The sequence below is a fragment of the Barbatula barbatula genome, assembly GCF_947034865.1.
Source record: "Barbatula barbatula genome assembly, chromosome: 8".
In the NCBI taxonomy this organism is placed as follows: domain Eukaryota; kingdom Metazoa; phylum Chordata; class Actinopteri; order Cypriniformes; family Nemacheilidae; genus Barbatula; species Barbatula barbatula.
Window position 1 is genome coordinate 24,206,597 of NC_136771.1, and position 22,399 is coordinate 24,228,995.

Here is a 22,399-nt window from a genome sequence, read left to right on the forward strand (position 1 = left end):
ACGGCAGCAAGGTCAAAACTCGTAAACATTACTTATTATGGGAAACAGCATTTTACTGTTTTTTTTTTTGTATAATAGCGATGAATGTACCCTGTACACACAAACAAATTTCCTCGCTCTAACTCGACATGTGCTGCAAAATGAAACGATATGGTTAATATGTTATAACTACAAGCACCTACAATACTGTGTAATTTTGTATTTGGGGACTTTATTAAAACTATTAAATAGTGTTATTAAAGTTTGCAAGCACTTTTGAATACTTTTTATTTGTAAGGATTTCGCAAAACCCACCCAGTCACAAGGCTGGCTCAGTGGTTAGAGCATGGGCATTAGTATAATGCAATGTAAACGCTTTGGATAAAAAAACATACATGCATATATTTATAAAAATCAATAAATATTTATATATAATTTCAATTACTGGTCAATATAAATGAATACATCTAAATATTTTCTTAATATAGATATACAGCTATGTGTATGCAATATTAATATACACAGTAAATAGACATTTATTATGTAGACACAAACTTTTATTCTGGATGCGATTCATCATTTAACAGCCCTAATTATTATATTATCATATTACAATTTAACACGTGGGTGTGTTTTGGTTTCAGTTTGGCTACGTGTTCATTTTTGTGTGAGCTAAAACTTTAACAATTTAACAATTTTGTCTGTCCAATCTGTTGCACTCCGTCTACCGGCTTTAACCCGAGTTAACTCCTCCACCCATTACCATAACATTCATCAGCAGTTCGCCACACCAGAAGAGCTAAAAAATCACCCACTAAGTATGTCTTGCTGACCTCATGAAGGACATTTACGCTAAAAACATCTCCGACCTCCCTTGAGTTTACAAATTCTCAAGACGACATAAGATCTGTGCAGTGTTGAGGTGAACGTCTTTATAAACCACAATCTTCTAAAGCCTGGTGGAGCTTGGTACCGGTTTACAGACTCGGTTACATTTCTCCAAAGAAATGATCACGCAAACTAAATTTAGGTGTTGATTTGAGTTTTGGGCCCTTGTGAAAGACAGAAGAAAATCTGTGGGAAACCTTTAAGGACAAAAGTAATTCTAGGTAAAACCTTTAATTGCTGGCTATCTGGCCAACCGGGTGGAACAAGTCTGGGTTTCACCTTCCAGGAAAGTAACTCATTTCAGAGAATGTCACAAGTGTGTCTTTGCAGTTTAAATATAAATACAGTTAAAGTACAAATAAAGAAAGAATCAGAACATTACACCCACAACATCAGTCATCGGGTTAAAATAAAGAGAAAGAGTATGCAAATAATAAAAAGATAATAAACAAAAGGTTAAACTTTTACAGACCTTAAAATACATTGCAGGAAAAACAAAAAGGTGTTTTAATGCTTTTCAATGCCTTGAAAAAATACATAAATTATGGTTGCCAACCATTTATGGCAAATACATTATTAAGTAAAAGAGTTTCAAAAACTTTAACATAAAATAATGAATCATTAAACACCATTTAATTGCTTGCCTTAAAAAAATCAATATGATCCCATCTGCATTGCTTACACAGATATGGACATCTCTCTAGTAGGGGCCAAGACGATGTAAAGGGGAGCTGTGGGAAAACGTTTACGCCTGGATTTCATCAACACAAATTATTGATGGTGGAAATTCCTTATCCTTCAGCAGAACGTGGTCTTGGCGTAAAAATTAACATGTTACTGCCAAGGTCGTTTGAAAGGTCATTGAAAGTCTTAACTGTGCAATAATGTTCCCAAATTCCCAGATTTGCCCTGAAGTCAATTTCAATTCCTTAGCATTATAAATGAAGCAGGAAATCTGCTCTGACATATCAGGACAGAGGACAGAGGGGTGAATCCTCTTGACCTTTGACCCCTGAGAGGTCTGTCATGTGAAATGGGGTCAAGCGGGCACATTCTTGCAGTCACGCGTTGTCTGCCGGTCACGGCTCTGTGCTTGGGTTTATACCCGTCTGTGCTGAAACTTTTTTACCTTATTAACAAGTTCAACTAAAAATGAAATCTTGTCATCTTTTATTCACCCTTTTTCACTTGTAATCTCAAAAGAAGATATTTTGAGAAATGTATCAGGGGTTTTGTGGTCAATGTTGTTTGTTTACCAACACTCTTTTGAAAATATATTTTCTTTTGTGCAGAAGAAAGTCATACAGGTTAGGAATGACATGAGGGTGAGTACCGGCTGAAAGAATGTTGTTTTTTGGGCGATCTATCCCTTTAATTCATGTTCCATCAGATGACCTCACCAAGACTCATAGTTTGCCAGACTGAAACTCTGTGTATTCAAATGTTAAGAATAAACAGATTCAAATACCAATTCCTGTTCACCATCTTTATTTTTTATTTAAGACAATACAGACCCAACAGATAACTAAGAAACCGATACACAGACCGAGAGAGAGGCTGGATATCTGTATCCCATTACCTGTCATTTTGTCCCATTTCTAATCAATGACTTTATCATGCTGACGGGTAAGCGACCCTGCCTCAGGTGTAGGTAGAAGCCATGAGAGCGCTGTGTAAAGTACTAGAGAGTATGTGTGAGATGAGACCGGGGAATGTCAGGGATCGATGCAACTATAATCGTACCGCCGGTCCATAGAGACGAGCCAAGCAGAGACGGATTGGCCCGTGTCGGAGAACCATTACGCTTTAAAGGGAACAAGCTTGTGACCTGTGGTTTCATAAACATTAAAAACTCTTTGCTCAACCGGCTTCTCATTTGTTAACTTGGGCAACGTGAGCAACATTGTCTGATTTGTAAGTTCTAAGTACGCTTGTGGCTTTTAACCATATTCAAAGTCTTTATAGTGTTCTTCAGGAAAGTACATCTTAGTAATTGCTTACATTATACTTACAGCTGATAAAGTCATAGTATATTTCACTATATTGATTACACGATGGCACCACTGCAGTCTGCCGTCTACATAGGCAGCTGCTGTCTAATACGGCACCCTAACCAAAATAGAAAGTGACCGATTTATAAGTCTGTACATGCTCACACGCAAGTTCTTGACTACTAACTGTCTCGGTGCCTACGCGGAGCAAACGTGACAAGGTCACGTGACAACAACGTAGTCACTTCGCAGCAGGTGTGAGGTTGGTCCCGTGAGCTCTGACTGACATCTGCCACGCCGTCAATCATCCCGTGTGTCATCTCCGCCTTTTTAACCTCCTCTTTGCTGAGTGCTTTAATGTTTGTCTCTGACCCACAGTCTGAGACTGTGACCCACTGACCCACACTAACCATCTTCATTTAGCAGTCGCCACCTGTCACTCACTCGATTAAGCCCCACCCCCTCACAGAATAAATGTCAACATCTGAGACCAAATACAATCTTAGGTTTTTTTTGTTTCATCACATGGTAGAATTTATAGAGTTTATAGTAGGAATCGGCTTAAAAGAAAACATTTTCTTACATTTTTATTTTATAATAAATTACGCAGACAACAAAAATTATGAAAAGTATTATAGAGGTAAAGCAACACAATTTATTTACAGTGTGACGTCTCTGATTCGTTTGGTTGAGCTGCCAACACATGAATTGGCATCAACAAAAACATAATTTTTTATTTTGCTTTTTTTCTCATAGGTTTCTCTTAGAGAAAGCTATTTTAAACTCCTTTTTTAATTTGATATTAAAATTCAGTTTAATTTTCAAACCTTAAAACTAAAGCAATGAAACCTTGAATGTTGTCAATTATACAACAAAAACGTTATTTAAAGTTGTTAAAGTTTTGAAAATAAAACTTTTAAAATAAATTGAATGAAATAATATTTCATTGTATAAATTGACTATAGAATTAAATGTTTTCTTACACCACTAATGTGTATATTCGTATTGGGAAATTAAGAAACCATATGGTAACACTTATAGTTTGTGCACTATAGTAGTTTTTCATAATAGAATAATCTTTGTTAATGCTGGTTAATGCCAAAACAATTCTTGGTGTTAGTCCATGTGCATTAACTAATGTTGACAGATACAACTTTTGATTTTACTTTACTCTTTAGTACTTTTATAGTACTAAATAGGTTATAAATACAACCTTTTTAAAGTGTAACCCAAAACATGTTCATGACAATGATTTCTTCCCATATAGGATTCAAGACATCACCAATAAACGCACAACAAAGTACTCCAAACTTAACCAGAGTTGGCCCAACAGACACACGTCTGTAACCACATTAGCATTGCACACGGTTCAAAAGTCAACCCAGGTTCGACCAAGCATGAACCCATTCAAATGCTTCCTTTATTCCTGTTTGCACCCCTCCGACACACACACAGAGTAATGAAGTTAACCCTGATCCCGTGAAGGCCTTTCCTTTCTATAGTGAGACTGATTCAATAAGTCTCTTTTTAGACGTCGCTGTCGCCCGGCCGAGTTTCAACAGCATATCCCAAGTGCTGACACACACACACACACTATGGCTTCTAAACTACATTGGGCACGGTTCCTTTGTGCCGGCAGCGTTTAATTGATAAATGAGCGAGACGAGTATTGTGTACGCAGCTGACAGTGAGCCTTTTTGTAATGTAATGACATTGCTGTGTTTGAGGTGTACACACAGGGACATCTGCCTGTAGTCTGGCTTTAGAGAACGGCATTATGGGAAGTTTAGCCAATAATGGGATCAAAAGTGGCAAGGCCAACGAGAATGGTATAAATTTATTTAAAAGTGACCGGCGAATGGACCGACCTTTAGGGTAGGTAAGGTTGCCAAGTGTCGCTGTGCGGTTACTACACATTCTGGATGTTTTCTTACAAAAGTGCCCAACCAAAATTTCTACAACGTTCTGGTCACTAGATTTGAAAAGCTACTTACGGCAAAGGATTTTCTTTTGGGCGCTTACGCCTACAATGTTATTTGTGTGACGATTTGCATGTTTGGATTCCCGTTTAAGTTAATATGCAACAAATGAAACACAAACTCACACAATTGGGGCTCAAACAAAGGGACTGTAATACATGAGAACGAATGCAACTATTAGCGGAGGTTTTCTTTCAGCGCTCACATAAGAAAACGGGGCAGTATCACTTTTCTCTTGATCACTATACAAAGTCAGTGCAGTGCTTTGATTTAAGCACAGAGACATGAAAGTAGCTGTGCAGCTTTGATATTAAATCAAAGTAATATACATAGTCTAGAAGACGGCCACACTAGCAGTATTGTGTGCGCAGCTGACAGTCGAGACCATAATCGAGACCATACCTAACATACATGAACATCTGTCAACATTAGTTAATACATTATCTACGCCAAATAACAATTACAAAATCTTCTACAGCATTTATTAATCTTAGTTCATATTGATTTCAGCATTTCCAAATACATTTATACAATCAAAAGTTGCATTTGTTAAAGTACCAGGGAATCGCCCTGGAACGAGCAGGATTATTTGATGTGTTGACGTAATTTCAATTGAACAATGCAGAGAGCGCGAGACATATCAAGCTTTTTAGATAAAATAACCCATAGATTTTCGTTTAAGCCACACAGTCAGCCTGGCAAAGCTGCATTTAACAGCGTTATAGCCACAGTAGTGTAAAAGTGTATTGAAAAGAGAGATCAGTGATGTGTCATTTGAAGCTTGTTATTTACGTTGGTAAGTGACACTGGCGTTTTTCTTTTACTTTAATAATTATATCTTTCATATAGCCTTAACATACAACGTTCTGTGTAGACTTGAAATGGGTCAGATGCGTTTGGTTTGCTCAGTAGCATATCAGTTTACTGACGTCTTTAAGGGTAACTTCGTTTTGATAAAAGGAAAAATAATTTCATTTTGATTTCACTGGGGCTTTAACATTAGTCAACGCACATTGAAATAACAAATACAATTTTATTGGCATTAACAACTATATAATTTATTAATAGTACAAATTATATAAATATTTAAACTATATTATTAATTGCTAGTTCATGCTAGCGAAGGTATTCACGAATGTTAACAAATACAACCTTGTTGACTGTTTTTATATCAGACCACATGACTTCCATCGTTTTTAAATTATTATAATTTTAGACTTAACCGTAAAGGCCCGTTTATAACAAGAACGACGGTTATAACACAAAAAATTATATATATATGATGATAACAGAATCCACAATACAGAGGATCAATATCGTCGGAATCGCGTTGAATTTTTTTTCACATTTTCAGCTGGTGAATGACTCAACATTAACAGCCAATCAAAATCCATTCCAATGAAATCTAAAATTAAAATGCAGCATGTAAACTTAGAATAAACAAAACATTATCGACTGTTGTAGCATAATAAACATTATTGTCGCAAATATCCCAACATTATAGTTATCTTTAGACTTGTTTTTAGTATTGTTCATGAGGTGGAAGGGCCTTTACCATGAAGTCTGGGTATTTTAACATGTGACATAAGACATTATTTAGTGCATTTATAAAGCTTTTATCTGCCAAGCCTACTAATAAAACTTCAAGTTCACTCTCACACATACTATTAAAAAACCTCTGAACCTCAAAGACGCTTTAAAATAACCACACACACACGATTGGTGTGGCACACACACAAATGTTTTCTCCATTTAGTCAGTGTGTGGTTGCTGGGATTGATAGAATCTTGTACTTGTGGTTAACAGCTCATATGTTTTACCCTAAAGAAAAAACTACAAAAGTGGCCTAAGCAACACTAAATGATGGATTCTGTTGAGAGTTATGAAAGTGTTCAAGCTATAAGATGCATTTGGTAAAGAGGCATGTGAATTGGTTTCTGTCATACACTAGATAAGACATGTGAGAGAAACATACTTGATTTGAGGGTGGAGGAGGTGACCTCAATCTCACTGCCGGAGTAGGGTTGCAGAGCGTCGAGTTCGGGTTCGGAGGGGTCAGGACTGGAGCGACCGGATGCCTCACTCCACCCGGGACTCACTGACGCCCTCTGCTGGAGCTCTGTTACATCGAAGACTGCGATGAGCTAAAGACAGAGATAAACGCTCATATCAGACATCAGGAAAATATTAACGTTTTGGCTTCCTTCACACAAGAAAAGTTCAAAATTTGAATACAAAAAAAACATTGACAAATTCTGGGCCATTGAACGTGTGCATTGAAAAACATTTAGCTTCGCACGGAATGAATGACTTCATTTTTTCATATAAATTACAGTATAGACCTTTTGCATTGCATATCATTTTGTTCCTCTCAATCTGTTAAAGCAACAGAATGTGGTGAGCAGGAAGGTTTATGCTTCGGTAGGTACAGTGGAAATGAAATATTGATAGCTCATTCGCACAAGAACAAAGGTCTGATTGAAAACACTGTGCGATATAAATAGTAGACGTTTGGGAAATGAAGGTGTCTGGAAGGAAGGGAAGCTGTTTGACTCAAAGAGAAAGTTTCCCATTCCCATGTGGCTCATATTGACATCTACCTTGCACGTTAAACTGTCACAAACCACACGCCACAGAGCCAATTTTGCAATTACATGTCACCAATTGGACCTTCGGTGATTTTGAGTTACTGTATGAGATCGTCCTCAGGGTTCAGTAATGCGTCTCACCATGGTGCCAACCCCATAGTCCAAAAGTTCACCGGATGCGGCACGGCACAATGCGGTCGCTTCCAGTGTTGACATGGTGTTAGGGTCTCTGACTGATGCTTTAAAAAGAATTCCCATTATTTTTCATTCTTAACTCGTTAAAAATATGAATTAACACAAATGTAACTTTGGGAATTAACAAAAAAAATATAGAATTACATTAAATTTGATCATCTTCAGTGAAGTTAGAATTTTGCATCTTATCAAGCAGCTTCTTGAGGTCACACCTACACTTGGGCATATTTTACGAGGTGCCTATTTCGAATGAGTTCATACGATGTCAATCGTACAGAAACTAACGATTATTAGAAAAACACAATACTCCCCTAAACCATAAATAAAAATGTATTTATGTATAAGTTTTTTTTAATAGGGACAATACAATAGACATGAATACAGTCAAAGACAAGAAAAAGTGCATTGTACATGGCGATTAAAGCAAATTCTATTTTGTATTTCGTAAAATACAAGATATGTTGGAACAATTCATTTTTGTCTACAAAACTAAAACATTCAGACAAACACCTAATATAAAAATATCTATAGTAGTCAATGGTGCCTCAGAACATTATTACGAATTATTGGGTGGAGTATCCCTTTTAGGCAAAATAATATGCACTTAATGTTAATATACCTAAACATCATATGATAATTAAGAATAGACCAGACTTCAAAGCTAAATAAAATCCATGAGTCGAGTACATTACAACACCTCTCGGAAACCAGTTAATATAAACAAGGCATCTGTAAAACGAAATAATCTAAAAATAATACCAAAACCTCCAGTCGACAGGTGTCTGTGTTTGTGAGCATGAGTGTTCAGCATCTACAGTCAAATTAAATGTGACAAGGAAATCAGAAGCTGTCAAACATAATGTCACGCCGGCATCATGAGCGGAGAGGATAGAGACGGTAATGAGAAAGAAAAATGGCGTGTGTACGGGTGCCCTGCCGCCCTCTCCGACCGCCTCTGATTGGCACGTTGACAAGCAACCATAAAGCGCGGCTGGCCTGATGAATTAATTCGCCAGGCGTTAATGAATTAGCACTTTCCTCTCTTGCCCATGCTCGCCTTTCCAATCACGTCAAAGGACTGGCAGAGGAAAATACGGCTTAATGAAAGAGGAAAGCTCCAGAGAGCGGCGACCGCAAAGCCAGGTAGCGCCACCAAATGCTGCCGAGTAGGGAGCGCCCTATGAAGTCATCTGCATCCGTAACTGTTTTTCAGGAAAACAATAACCAGTCACACGGGACTGGAATACGCATCATCAATCACGGGGAAATATTGCTGGCGAGCTCCCCGGCCTGGGCCCCATGATTCAATGCAGTGTCATTTCTAGCGCTGCAAAATAAACGGAAATCGTCCCGATCGGGAGAGAGAAAGTAATCTCAAAGAAACAATTCTCTCTGGATTTGATGGATGGCCGTCTTTTCCCGCGTCTCTCCGAGGCAGATCTCGCTTCTTCCTCTAAGTGCTTCATACCTGATCAAACTCTATTTCTTGCGACCGAGAACCCAAAGCGGACGAAGTGAGATATTCATCATGGCCGTTGTGTGTATACTCCTTGCGTATTATTGTTGGAGAAGCATTGCTGTTTGACTTATGAGCCTGAAACAAGCACAATGTTACATACAGATACCATGACACAAAACCATGAAAAATTCCTTCTAATAAGCTGGGCAACAAGCCATCTAATGCTTCACAATACATCCTGAAGAACATTAACAACAGACAGCAGATCATATACTCCTCTCAGGAGGGCCGTACCTCGGACACAATCATGACTTTTCTCCTCTATAGGAAATACACTCGTCTAAAGCACAGCCTGTAAGAGGATTTACAGTTGCGTAGATACACATTTACACAATACAGGAAACGCACACAAAACAAAGAAAAAAGATTCCAGACCTATTACCTCTTTTCGAAGGACAGGGACAAGCATGGTTGGATGGATGAACAACTCTAAACTGCTCCCAGTGTAAACAATGGAAGGGTTTACACTACATACCGATAAGAGAGAAAATCTCTTAAATGTCTCAATTATGTCTCCTAAACATCAATGAGATTAAATGCAAAGCAAATGGAAACTTTAGCTTCAGTCTCATCTGAATCTCAGATATTTCTCGTGGTCATCAGCCATATCACCCTGTAGCCCAAGACTGGTTGCCCATTGGAGCTCTCCACCAATAAGGTGGGCTTGCTGGCGCAATATGGCTGCCGTCGCATCATCCAGGTGGATGCTGCACATTGGTGGTGGTTGAGGAGATTCCCTTCAATGTAATGAATTATTATTATTATAATTACAAGGAAAGGAGGCAAAAATCTAACAAACGTCTACATTAGAGTTTCAGAAGAGATTTCAAGAATGTTTAGAATTTAGCAAACCAAAATCAATATTATTGAAGATCTCAATTGAATTTTAACATGTCTAATAAAATTGACCCAAATCCAGATTATTTTACCTCGAAAATCTTCCGTTTTACACCTACACCTTCATGTATTTTAATGTCTTTGTTGTGCCAATTCTGTCCACTTGATGCACCTGAATTGATTAGCATTCCTGTCGGCAATCATCTCGCCCTGTCTTCTCTCGCCCAATACGCCGATATTGGCTTTAGAAAACAAGATGTCAAATAATGTCGACTAATGTCACTTCCTTCTGTAATCCTTGTCCAGTTGCACCTGAATGCTAATGAGACAGTGCCTGTTGTTGTGTCAATCAAAACCTTGGTTACGATCAGGGACAGATTTTGACTTGAAGGGCACCGGGGCCAGTTACCTCCAAGGGCCCCCTACCACAATTATTACATTCTTTCCCTTAGCTGCGCATTCACAGGTATAGAAAGTGAACGATAGGATGATACTTAATATTAAAACCGTTCTCGCTCTGCATCAAATGCCTGCGATACGCTAATTTATAGTCACTATATTTGAAATGTATAGAAAATAGGGTACCATTTTATTCGATAACTAATTTAATGAATGTTAATTGCTTAACTTCCAGTATAGACATACTTTAGATATCACAACTAGAGGTCTTCACGGGTCCACTTAGATCCCGAGCGGGTTCGGGTATAAAAGATTCACGGGAGCTTCAGACACGGGTCGGGTATATTATTAGGGTCTTCGGGTCTCGGGTAATATAAAGTAAAAATAGTTTTGCTTAATTGACCCGAGGAAGACCCGAACTATCCTGTACAATAACAGCGCGTCGCTTGTGTGTGTGTGTGTAGTTACCAACTCTCCTCCAACCCTCAGTCGATCGGTTGAAAGCCACACAAATCTTCCGAAAGTCGCAGTGATCTGAAATCACCTTAGAATTTAAATCCTGAAGTTTCCAACGCTGCAGGGGTTTGCACTCGATGTAGTCTGTCTCGGGTCGGGGCTTTAAAATAAAAACGTTATCGGGTCTGTCTCGGGTTCGGGTAAAAAGTGATTCGGGTCATTTCAGGTCGGGTAAAGATCTTTGGACCCGAGAAGACCTCTAATCACAACATCAGTTGCTTCCAGTCTAGACACGGACAGAATTCAACGTTTAACCTCTCCTTCCCAAACAACCAACCATCTTTCATTTCGAATCCCAAATTCTGCTTCATTTATTTCAGCTGCTGATGTTCTCTTCACCTTATGTTTGTCTCCAGTCTTTCATCTTCTCACCTCCCTCTCACTCCACTTGAAAAATAAACCTGACAAAAGTCTCTCCAAATCTCACCCCATGATCGCCCACCGAGGAGCATCAACATCAATATATTCAAGTGACCCGGTCTTCACAAATAAGCTCGGCACACGCAAACACAATTATATGCGTACACACAGGTAAAATCCACGGAATGTAAACATGTGTGATGCTGTTTAAACAAGACTGGCATTATGTGGATTTAAACACAGGCCGGACTAATCCGAGACGGGCCGCAAATTGTGCGATGAACATCGGCTCAAGATGTGTGAGATTACCTCTTAAAATCACACCTGGGTCATGACGTTCGGCCCTGAGGGTGCAGCGTGGCCCGCTAAACACAAAGACTGACGGCTTACAGGCAGAGACACAAACAACAACATTTAAAAGGTATAAAATGTGTCGCAATAGTGTATAAACCACAATCAAATACATCTTAGCATTTGCTCATATTTGCCAAGAATCAACTTTTTTTTCCCATGTATTTAATTCTTACTTGATTAAACTCTCATTCTGACACACACAAAAACACTCCTAATGGGAGTTAAATTCCTTTCTAATATAGTGTTGGAGACACACAGACGGCCTGTGAACAGGAACAGGAAATGAAGCACCTCGTTTTCAGTCTTTGAGAGCATGTGACACCTGACCCCTGCTAATCAAACACTGTGTGTGTCTGTTCCCCTCTCACACACACACACATACATTTACCATATGCACTGGGGCCCGATCCTAAAAACCTGCTCAAACACAGTGGTAAGTGTCAGATAATGAGAAAACATAACTTTAGTGGTCCAAAGATACACACTGTGGTGTTACCAGGGTTCAGCCTTTAGGACAGTGGTTCTCAAACTGGGGGCCCCAAGATGGATACAGGGGGGGCAAAGATTTTGTGACATTTTCTGAAATATAGAAAATTTTTCATAGAATTCAACATGTTGATTCTACAGTAGCCCTAAACGGACAAACTGCTCTACAGAGCACGTTTAAGTATGCGTTATCTCCTTCAGCAAAATAGTGAAAATATGACGACGTTGCTGTCCTGTGTCAGCCACCGTATCGAAAGGTTGGGGGAGTGAGCGGAAATTCCACAACAGTTGCAATACGCATCCTCACCACTAGGTTTTAAACCTTTAAACACAACCATGGATGACCAATGTGCGGCAAAACAAGCTTAAAAGAAATGGAGGCAAAAGGAAAGGCAAAGCTTAAAACTAACACGTAGAAACTATAACCATAAGCTAGGTTTCCAGCTCAGACTTAAAAAAAGACAGAGATAGGGCGGATCTAGAAGTGCAGAGTTGAGTGACTCCAAAGTTTGATAGAATGGAATAGACAGCATTATCTGGTTAGATAATCGGCATTTAATCGTTTTTAAAAAAAGTGAAAAAGTTATTTTCTGAACTTAGTGCTTAGTTCAAACTGTACTGGAAAAAAACCTCTTTAATTTATCAAGTCAGAAAATCAACGAATTGTCCAAATGAAGTGTTTTCTCAACAGGTAGTGCTCTAGCTTTTGTTGAAACAAGTAACTTTGTATTAGCAACTATTGTATTATTGCTCTTTTATGACATATCGCTTATTGCTCCCTGAACTCCTTGTAAGTCGCTTTGGATAATAGCATCTGCTAAATGACTGAATGTAAATGTCTTTGTGAACAAATGGAGGGAGAAGCATCTCAGTAAATAAGGTCATTAATGGTGTTGTGTGTAATTTGTGTTTTGTGTTATGGCATGAATCAAAGCTGATGCTTGAACAAATTTTAGAATCAAAGATTTTCAAGGATGAAGTTGAAATAACTGTAATTCCTTAACTTGCAACGCTAGCTAAAAACTACAATCTTCAGGAACACACATTTATCCTACTGTAAATATGATAGAAATTTCCAGAGTAAAGTTGGAAAAAAAGGCCTTTATACATTTCATGGAGGGTGGGTACATGCAACATTGGATAATACACAACTGAGAGCAGGTCGGTAAATCAGGAAATGGTTTGTGTTGCAGCAGGGCTCCACAGGTACCCAACCACCCGCTATCTTTCTTAATCAATCCTTCCATTTGAACGTCAGGCCCCTCTGGTGCCTCTGAGGGGGTAAATGTGGCACTGAAGAGGGTGGAGGGGAGACTTACGACAGGGTAAAAAAAGAGCAGCTGGCATTAGCCTAGCGCCAGAGAGAGCTAATTATTACACCGTTAGAAAGGCAAAAAAACATGACGGATGTGTTCACATGACGTTCCTGATGAATGAGCGGCCTTTTTAAAGCGAGCCGGTTTGTGGAAACACAATGCGCCAAAATCCCCCCGGGCCGGCAGTGTGTGTGCAAGATTAATGACAAATTTACCCTCTCTCTTTATGAGTGCTTATAAATAATAATAAGACCCGTCACGTCGCTGGGTGTGCTGAGCGAGCCCAGCTGCATTTTACTGGAACCTGCAGTAAATCAAAGCTTGAGTGTGGATAAAAGCGTTTGTGGAGGGGGGGTCTTCTCCATACGGATCTGGGCTTCGGGGGGTTTATGAGAATCGCGGTTACGCTGGTTAGGAAACATGTTGAATGTGTGCGAACGTAATTTCAGCGGTGAGGCTCGCTGTGATGTTTCGTTCACGCTTCTTTTCAGCGGGAAATACGCAGGTGAAAATTAGAGAATGAAAGGAAAGGATCTGCGTTCACACCACCGCTGAACGTCACTCCAATAATGTGTGACAAAGAAAATGTGACTTTTTGGTGACAAGGATGTTTCACGATTAATAATCATTAGTCATTCATTGAGAATATAGAAAAGTAAAGTGTATAATAAAAAATAAAAAACAAAGGACACATTTACTCAATTTACTCAAAGCAGATGCGTTTATTCAAAGTGACTTAGAAACGAGAAAGCATTTAACATGTTTTCAATAAGTAATCTAACACATTTTAATTTAATATGCACCATTTATGTGCATTTTTCATCTCTCACCAGCTTCAACTCTATTTGCAGATTGTTAATTATTGGCTCTTAGGAAAAAAATGTAAAATCTTTCTCATTTGCAAGTCACTTTGGATAAAAGGTCTGCTATAGAATAAATGCAAAGTAAATGCAAAAAGTACTAACCATATTAATAAACATAATAAAAGATGGAAAATTGTCGCAAAATGGGAACATATATCCAGAACTCCATCATACATCCAGAAATCCAGATGGAAACTGGGGAATAAAAATCATTTTTGGAGTTGTTAGCAGAACAGAGGCCGAAACACATTGGGCCACTTTGACAACGGTTTGCAATTTCTGTAACAGTGCTGACATCTAAAATAGTCAAGATGTTAAATTTTTGCTTTTAAGAGTCCTGCTATAGTAGTAATGCACACAGTCTCTCACACACACACACTCAGCTTGAGACAAATTGACTACAAGGCGTTTGACATCCCAGTAGCAGGAAGCCAGTTGCCCGTCTTACTTTATATGTTTGGCCTCTTTGTTCCTGGAGTCTGACCTGCAGGAAAATAAAAGCGGAAACAGAGAAAAATGGAAGCTCCTGTGGAGGAATCAAAGGTGCTAATCGGGCATCTCGCAAGGCTCAACGAGGCGGAAACATCGGGGTCAATCGGATCATCCGTCAATCCAATACCACTTCCCTCTACACCCACACAAATTACATCTGCTCTCTAACTTTTAATGTGATTATTGAGGATGAAAAAACATTTTAGGACACATCTCAAAGTAATGAACTGTACTCCACTGCAGGAATGCAAACAAGAATCGTATTGGTTTTATGATTAAAGTTTTTGACCTTTTACGTTTGTTTTATAGACCATTTTCTCTCTAGTAGCACAATATTGTTAAAAAACAAAACACAATACAACAACAAAATAAAACGCTAAGCTCTATATCCAAAAGGATGAAATGATAAAACTAAAATAAATAAAAATTAAATAATATAACATGTCCTCCAATCCACTAAAACAAAAACAAGGAAGTGCTTGTTTATCAGGCTGAGATAAATCAACCCTGCCTAAACGTTGACCCTCTTTGGTAAATCTGGCACCACTAGAGGGCACAAACACATATAGTCTCTACCAGCCTGAAAGATTCAATGTAACCTGCAGATCCCCTGATCTGTGATGATTTCGTGTTTTTTTTAACACTGGAAGCCACAAATATAAAGACCTATATTTTGCTAACAGTATCTGCTAACATTGAGGTTATCCGAGTTCGTTCCTAAAAGTTGAATAAATGCGAATACAGCATGCACATACAACATTTACGATCTCATAGGGAAAACAGGCCAGTAAATAAGAAACGGCCCACAAATTATAGTTCTGTCAGATAATGATATCTGTTTAATTGCTATAGGACAGAAAGAATACAAGAAAAATGTCAACGAAGATCAGGCAAGGCCTCTAAAAACCACGAGCGTATCGTCACCGGTCCCTTTCAGATGAATATATCACAATGGGATTCATAATAAACAATTTACATGAGACAATAAAGCATTCTGGCTGGGTATAAAAAACGCCTCCGATCAAATGTAATATACCTCTGTAATAAAAATCATAACTCCGTTTCGAAACATGAGAGACACACAATTACAATCCATCAGAGCTTCAAGACGTACTTTGAGAAATGAGAGGCGACAGCGCGTATCTGATAAGTGTGCGTTTCCCAGACGAATAACGTCTGTTTTAAGAGGCCTATTCAGACTCATTACCGTCTCATCAACAAAGGCCTATTCGTTAAGACAATTAATTAGCATGGCGGGCGCCTGTGGAAATTGATAATAATAATAATGAAGGGCGTGATGACTGCTGATTGGTGGACAGGTGGGGACCCAGGTGCGGGTTTAGGTTTTTTAATTGCAGCCGAGTGTTTGGCACAATGCGTTTGATTAGTTTTATCCGGTGCAGTTGACTCCGTAACCTTCTCTAAAGCGGCTTGATGTGTGACTTGACGCTTGTGTGGAGAGTTAGCAAATTATGAGTGAAGAGGGTGAGTCGAGGATCGAGAAAGGCTCTCAAGCAGTCAGTCAAGTGCTTCTGAGAGCGCCAGGCCTGATGAAGACACGACAGAGCTCCGCCGGCGGCCTGCAACTTTGATTTAACACTTACGAAAAGGAAATTGAGATGTAATGTTGGTTGCTGATTGAAGGGTTTAAATATAAACTATGTATAGCAAGATTTAAGAATATTTCACCCTTATTTCGTTTAAATCCAGCATATGACTTTTTCTGCTGTGAAACACAAAAGAAGATATTTTGAGGAATGTCTCGGGGGTTTGTGTTCATTCAATTGAAGTCAAAGGGGTTCAGTGTTGTTTGGTTACCTGTATTCTTAAAAATATTGTATTTCTTTCCGAAAAATCATTGGGGTTTGGAATAACATGTGGGTGCATAATTGATGAACGAACTTAAATTTTTGGGTGAACTATCACTTTAAAGCCACAATATGTAAGTTTGGATGGTTATTTACATTATCGTAATGAATTCGCTTGCAAGAACAGTGGAATGTAATGATTTTGGACTTTGTCAATTGATTTGCTAGCGTAATGCTACACTTCGTTTATAAAGGAAACTACGTTTACACTTGTTTGTTTCCTTTGTGATCATAATAACAGCACATAGATGCTGCGTCCCAGATGCTGAATAAGCACTTCCGCATTTGAGCGTTGCCGTAGTTTCTTCAACCGGAAACTGAGGGTCGTGCGGAGCAGCGGATATTAAGGGACGGGACATTATTTTAAATAGGAATTTCTCTGGATTTGCACATTCTTGGGAACATTTGGGATAATGCAAGTACACAACGAAATACATTAAATATATCACACTGTGCAAGTGATTTTTTGATATTTCATAACAAAACTATTCCACATTGTGGCTTTAAGCAGGTCATTTGGAATAAGGCCAAAAAAACTAACTACACACAGGTTGTCTAATAAACGCGGACACTAATTAATTTGGAACACAAGACATGGCCAAACAACGTGTACCAGTACATTTCAACACGTATGGTTTGGCAGATACAATTATGGCTCTGAAATGATGCCATATGCCATGAGGTGAGAGCTGTAAAGATGAAACCAACTGATGGTTTTTCAACATGCTGTTCTCAAAGTCTCATCCTGAGCATCTGTCAAGCATCATATTATAATTATATGAACTGCATAAAAGTATTATGATTGTGAAAAATCGTAAATAACCAGATTAATAAAAAGAATAAAGTTACTTCTATTAAACAAACTGTAGACGATGGGACAAATGTAACAACAACTTGTACAATTATATTACTATAAAATTACTATAAATGGTATGGTATTATACAAAAAATGGGTAGTTTACAAATAAACTGTAAATAGTGTCCTATGGTGCAAAAATGTAGAGGAAAAAAGCAACGAAGATAAATCTCTTATGCTATTTTATGTAATAATTATTATTAATAAAAATTGTGTTTGTTTTCTAAATGTTTATGTCACACCATAGGACACATGTAAGGTATATTTGTCAACTACCCAAAATACACAGTACCTTTGAAGTATGAACATGTGAAGTAATGTGTACAGTTTTTTAGCTACACTGTAAAAACATTCAACAATTTCAGCTGCCTTTAGTTTTAGGTTACATAACTTAGCTTTATGAGTCAATCGAACTTAATTTGATTGAAAATACAACTAGATTTTAAATCAGTTCAATATAATTTATAATATGATTCAAATAGCTAATTCAATTTAACTTACAAATTGAATGATGCTGTTTAACTTTGGTACAGTGATGTAAAACCTAAAAACTTCAGCATGAACAACTATTCGTTTACAAAAGAATGCCATAAAAGCATCAGGTAAACGAACGGTACAGTCCTAGCAAATAATGTCATACAGACAGACAATCAACAAATGTTTAAAAATAAAACATCTCAAAACCACATGACTAAATGAGTCTCACTCATTGGCCCTGGACATTGTGCACATCAATGCCTTTTCATTTCAAGAGGTTCTTTGTGACATGGTACGCGTCTCATGTTTAGTGCTAATCGTCTGATTAAATAACAACCTTTCACCGTGCATGTATAGTATAGAGTTCAAAAAGAAACAACTGGCACAGACGTCATGTTCTCAAAGCTTTTGTAGTCAAGAACCAGAAGACTCTCCCAGGCTGTGAAATCCATAGAAGCCGAACACGTGGAATAAGAATGCAAAACAGACGACTGTCCGATGAGATTCAACCTGAATGATACTGCAGTGTTTTTCTTTCTGCTAACATTAGAATCCAGCAGGAAAAGCAAACCATGCTCTCAGAAATGCAAAGTGACAACACCAGACCTCACATCGTCTGCAATGAATATTCATGTTTAGTGTCATGAGAGTCACCCTGGTTAGCAAGTCAAGACTCTGTTCTATTTTTAGTCTGAAAAACAGCATTCGTGCTACCGATATAAATGATACCTCATGCACTATTACTGTTCTCGGCAAATCAATTTACATACATTAAAGTCGGACTCATATGTACTAGGACTTGAATCTCAAGAGGCTGGACTTTATCAACTAGCAGCCATGACGCAACTTCGCAAGACCCCATACTGTATTTAAGAAACGCAGAGAATAACAGAGAATTGAAAGCAACTCAATTCTTTCTCGTCACACATCAATGCTAAAATTGCGACTTTCTGGCATCAAACTGGGGCCCAAAATCCTCATTCCCGCTGCTCTCTTCCCAGTATCAGAATGGCCATAATCAATCAAATTCTTCTGTATTGTGAGATCTTATTAGAATCATCCTTCTGCATTTGCAATGTAATCCAATGAACCCGTGGCTCGTATTAGCTGAATAGCGCTTAACTACGCCGGCAAAATTAGAAAGCCATCTGTTAAACGTTCATCAGCTTTAGCAATCAGACGATATTCACATGCTACGATCTTCTTCTCTCAATAAATGACAGACGTGAAATTTAAAACAAAAGAGCATTTGTTGAAAATGAGCAGGATGCCACGGATGTTAACTATTGGCACATGTGCAGGCCTGCCGTATTTTGTTTGTTTATTGAGCAGAAACACTCAAATCTGCATATTAATTGTGGTCAACAATAATGCGATTTACTCAACACAACAGTCGTTTCATTCAGAATGAGCTTTTGAAATATGTGCTAATTAGCATGCCAAATTCATTAGGCCTGTTTTCATTGTGAAGATGACCGCTGCTTGAAAGAATAAGAGAGAAAAAAAATGTGTCCATAAATTCAAGAAATTTTAACAAGTTATTCATTTAATTATAAAAAATAAACCATTGCTTACACTTCCATAATTTTTAATAGCACATACGTTTTCATATCACTGCTTCTGAAACCTTGTATCTCCATATTTCATGATTTTCATTTTTCGCAATAAATCATTTTTAGTCACCCTTTATGTTTGACGATGAGTTTTGCAAATATTTACAGATGAAAAGTGCTTGTCAACTTATTCATTTACCGAAAGACAATGAATTTGGACATATAGGAGGTTTCAGAAGGATGTCCAATGCAAAATGTCTCTATAACTTACCCTGATGGACAACAGATTGTAATAAAAATTTACCATTTGAGCTGTCGGATCAGATTTTTTAAAAAATTTTAACATAAATATAAGTATATAAACTACACCTTTAAGAAAAGATGGCGATAGAGAAGATTAAAGCTTTACAGTAAGTAATAAGGAAGAGCTATGAACTACAAACACGCGTGCTTGTCGAGACTTTAACTTCAACGCAATTGCTGAACTCCTCCAGGAGGCTTTTGAACACGACTGCTCACATTCACACACATGAGCATCAGTGAGGTCAGGCGCTGATGGTTCTGGCTCGCAGTCGCATCCTCATTTATCTCAAAGATGTTCAGCTGGGCTTCAGGTCTGGGCTTTGGGAAAGGCAAGTCGAGTTTTTCAACACCAGGTTTAGTAAATCATTTTTGTTTGGTCCAGGCTTTCTGCTTGGGGCCTTGTGTGCTGGATCAGAAAATGTTTGACAGAGTTTGCCAGCAGATCAAAAGCACACAACAAAACGTCCTTGTTTATTGTAGTATTACTGCCTAAACCAGTTCATTTAAAAGTGAAGCGCACTTTTGACAATGTAGGCAAAAATAAGGGAGCGTTTATCATTTTGCATCGCCCAAAAATGAATTTTCTTTTATCATTTTTTTTCCCTCATGTCATTCCAAATCTGTATGTGTTATCAACATTATTTAAAATATCTCCTATTGTGTTCTACAGAAGAAAGTCATACTTTAGGTTTGCAATGACATGAGGGTTAGTAACTGATGAAAGACATTTATATTATTGGGTGAATCTTCTCTTTGAGTGCCAACAATGAGCAAAGTATACAAAGCTATGTGTTCTGATATGAATTTCAACAGAAATCCTAAAAAAACATCTAGTGGTTGACCTGCGGTGTAGTATGTGGTTGAGGTCATTAAGTTAGTGTTATACAAAAACACACCATTTATCACCTAGAGTGGTTTATTATGGGCGAACGGCTGAATGTATGATAATGAGCCTGAGGATCTGGGTGAGAAATCGTCTATAGTCCGTATGATAATTTATTAAATCAAAAATCAACATATCCAGATCGTGAACATTTATCTTTGGAGGTTGACGTCAGTCTGATGAACGCAATTTTGTGTGGGACTAATTATAACCCAAACCAATTCAACCCGGTTTTGGAAAATTAGATACCAATATATTGACTGAATTGGTAGTTTCTGCATCATCAATTCCAACACATATTGTCGGTTTTTGGTTTAGATATTGTTTTACTTAAGTTGAATTCAAGGAAAGCTTACTCAGGATATTTTATCCTTCAATCTTATTGACATTTGTGTTTTTATATATTTGGCAGACACTCATCCAAAGGACTTATAGTGCATTAAGGGTATAAATGTATCGTGTGTAACCTGGGTGTCAAACCCAACTTTCAACACTATCAATTGAGTGACAAGAACACAACATCTCATCTGAACGCTTGTATTGGAGAAGATTTTCAGCAAATAATGGCTTGACTTTGGAGGCAAAACATATCATATAAAAATCATATAATTTCAGTGGAAGTTGCATTAACAACTTTTTTGAGATTGACAATCTGCATTCTTTAGAATTACATTTAAAAAAAAGTATACAAGCTAGATAGAAATGAGAGCAAATAATAAATGTCAGAATTTTAATTTTGCGATGAACTATTCCATTAGACACCTAATCACAGAACGAGACACCAAAGAGCACCATAATCAACCCTGAAATGAGTATCATTTCAAAAGACCAGCACAAGAAATTAAAAAAGAAGCTAAATATACGAAACATAGTGATTAAGTCTTTAATTGACTGAAGGAAACAGTGTAGCGAATCCTCACAGCCTGACCTTTCCGTCTCCAGGGGTCCACCGGGGCCCCGACTACAGCAACTCAGCACATTAGCGTCATTCATCATCCCACGCTGAATATTCATGAGCAGGGCCCAGGGGTCAGACCGAGCACTATCGTTTCCTGCTGGGGGTTAATGGGCATCGGAGTAAGGGTGGGGCTGAAATACGATTTTATCGCCATGGCAACCTCACTCCTAATCAACCTCCGTAGGAGGAAAGGAACTGTCTAATGAAGATGCCGCGACTCCGTCGTGCTACTTTCGTATTAAAGTTGATTAGCATGCCGTACTAACAGTGAAGTCTCGGTGGAGTGTTTTCAAAAGGAGGATAAAGATTATCATTACGGAGACTAAAGACGCTCGGCTGCATAATGGGCAATAATGGAGCCGGTGTCTGTGAAAAATGGCTTTGCCAAAATGGATTTTCAGTGTAAATAGAAAGTAAAAAATAAAGATGCGTTTGAAAGCAATATTATGGTGGAATTGATAGCAGCAAGAAAACATTATCCTTATTCAACCGAAAATGTACATCGGAAAATGGAATTCAGTTGTTATTGAAACATTCAATGTTTTTTGGCAGATTGAAAGCTGTGCTGCTGACGTGGAGGCTACCGAAAGAATTAAAAAAAAATTACGACTTCACCAGGACTAGTACACAACAAAGCAAAAGAACTGCAAATCATAATGTGCATCCTTAAATCTCTTCAAATACTGGCTAACAAACTATCAAAGCTCAACAAAAAAGGAGCTGAAATAATGTAAGAAAA

The 22,399-nt window shown here is 38.1% G+C and overlaps 1 protein-coding gene across 1 annotated transcript in view; it reads right to left on the reverse strand.

Annotated features, from left to right (window-relative positions):
* The window catches only part of pard3ba (par-3 family cell polarity regulator beta a), a 99,042-nt gene that overhangs the window by 70,135 nt on the left and 6,508 nt on the right, over window positions 1-22,399 (reverse strand). The window contains 1 exon segment of the mRNA XM_079463406.1: window positions 6,813-6,981. Within this exon segment, the coding sequence (XP_079319532.1) occupies window positions 6,813-6,981 (169 nt within the window).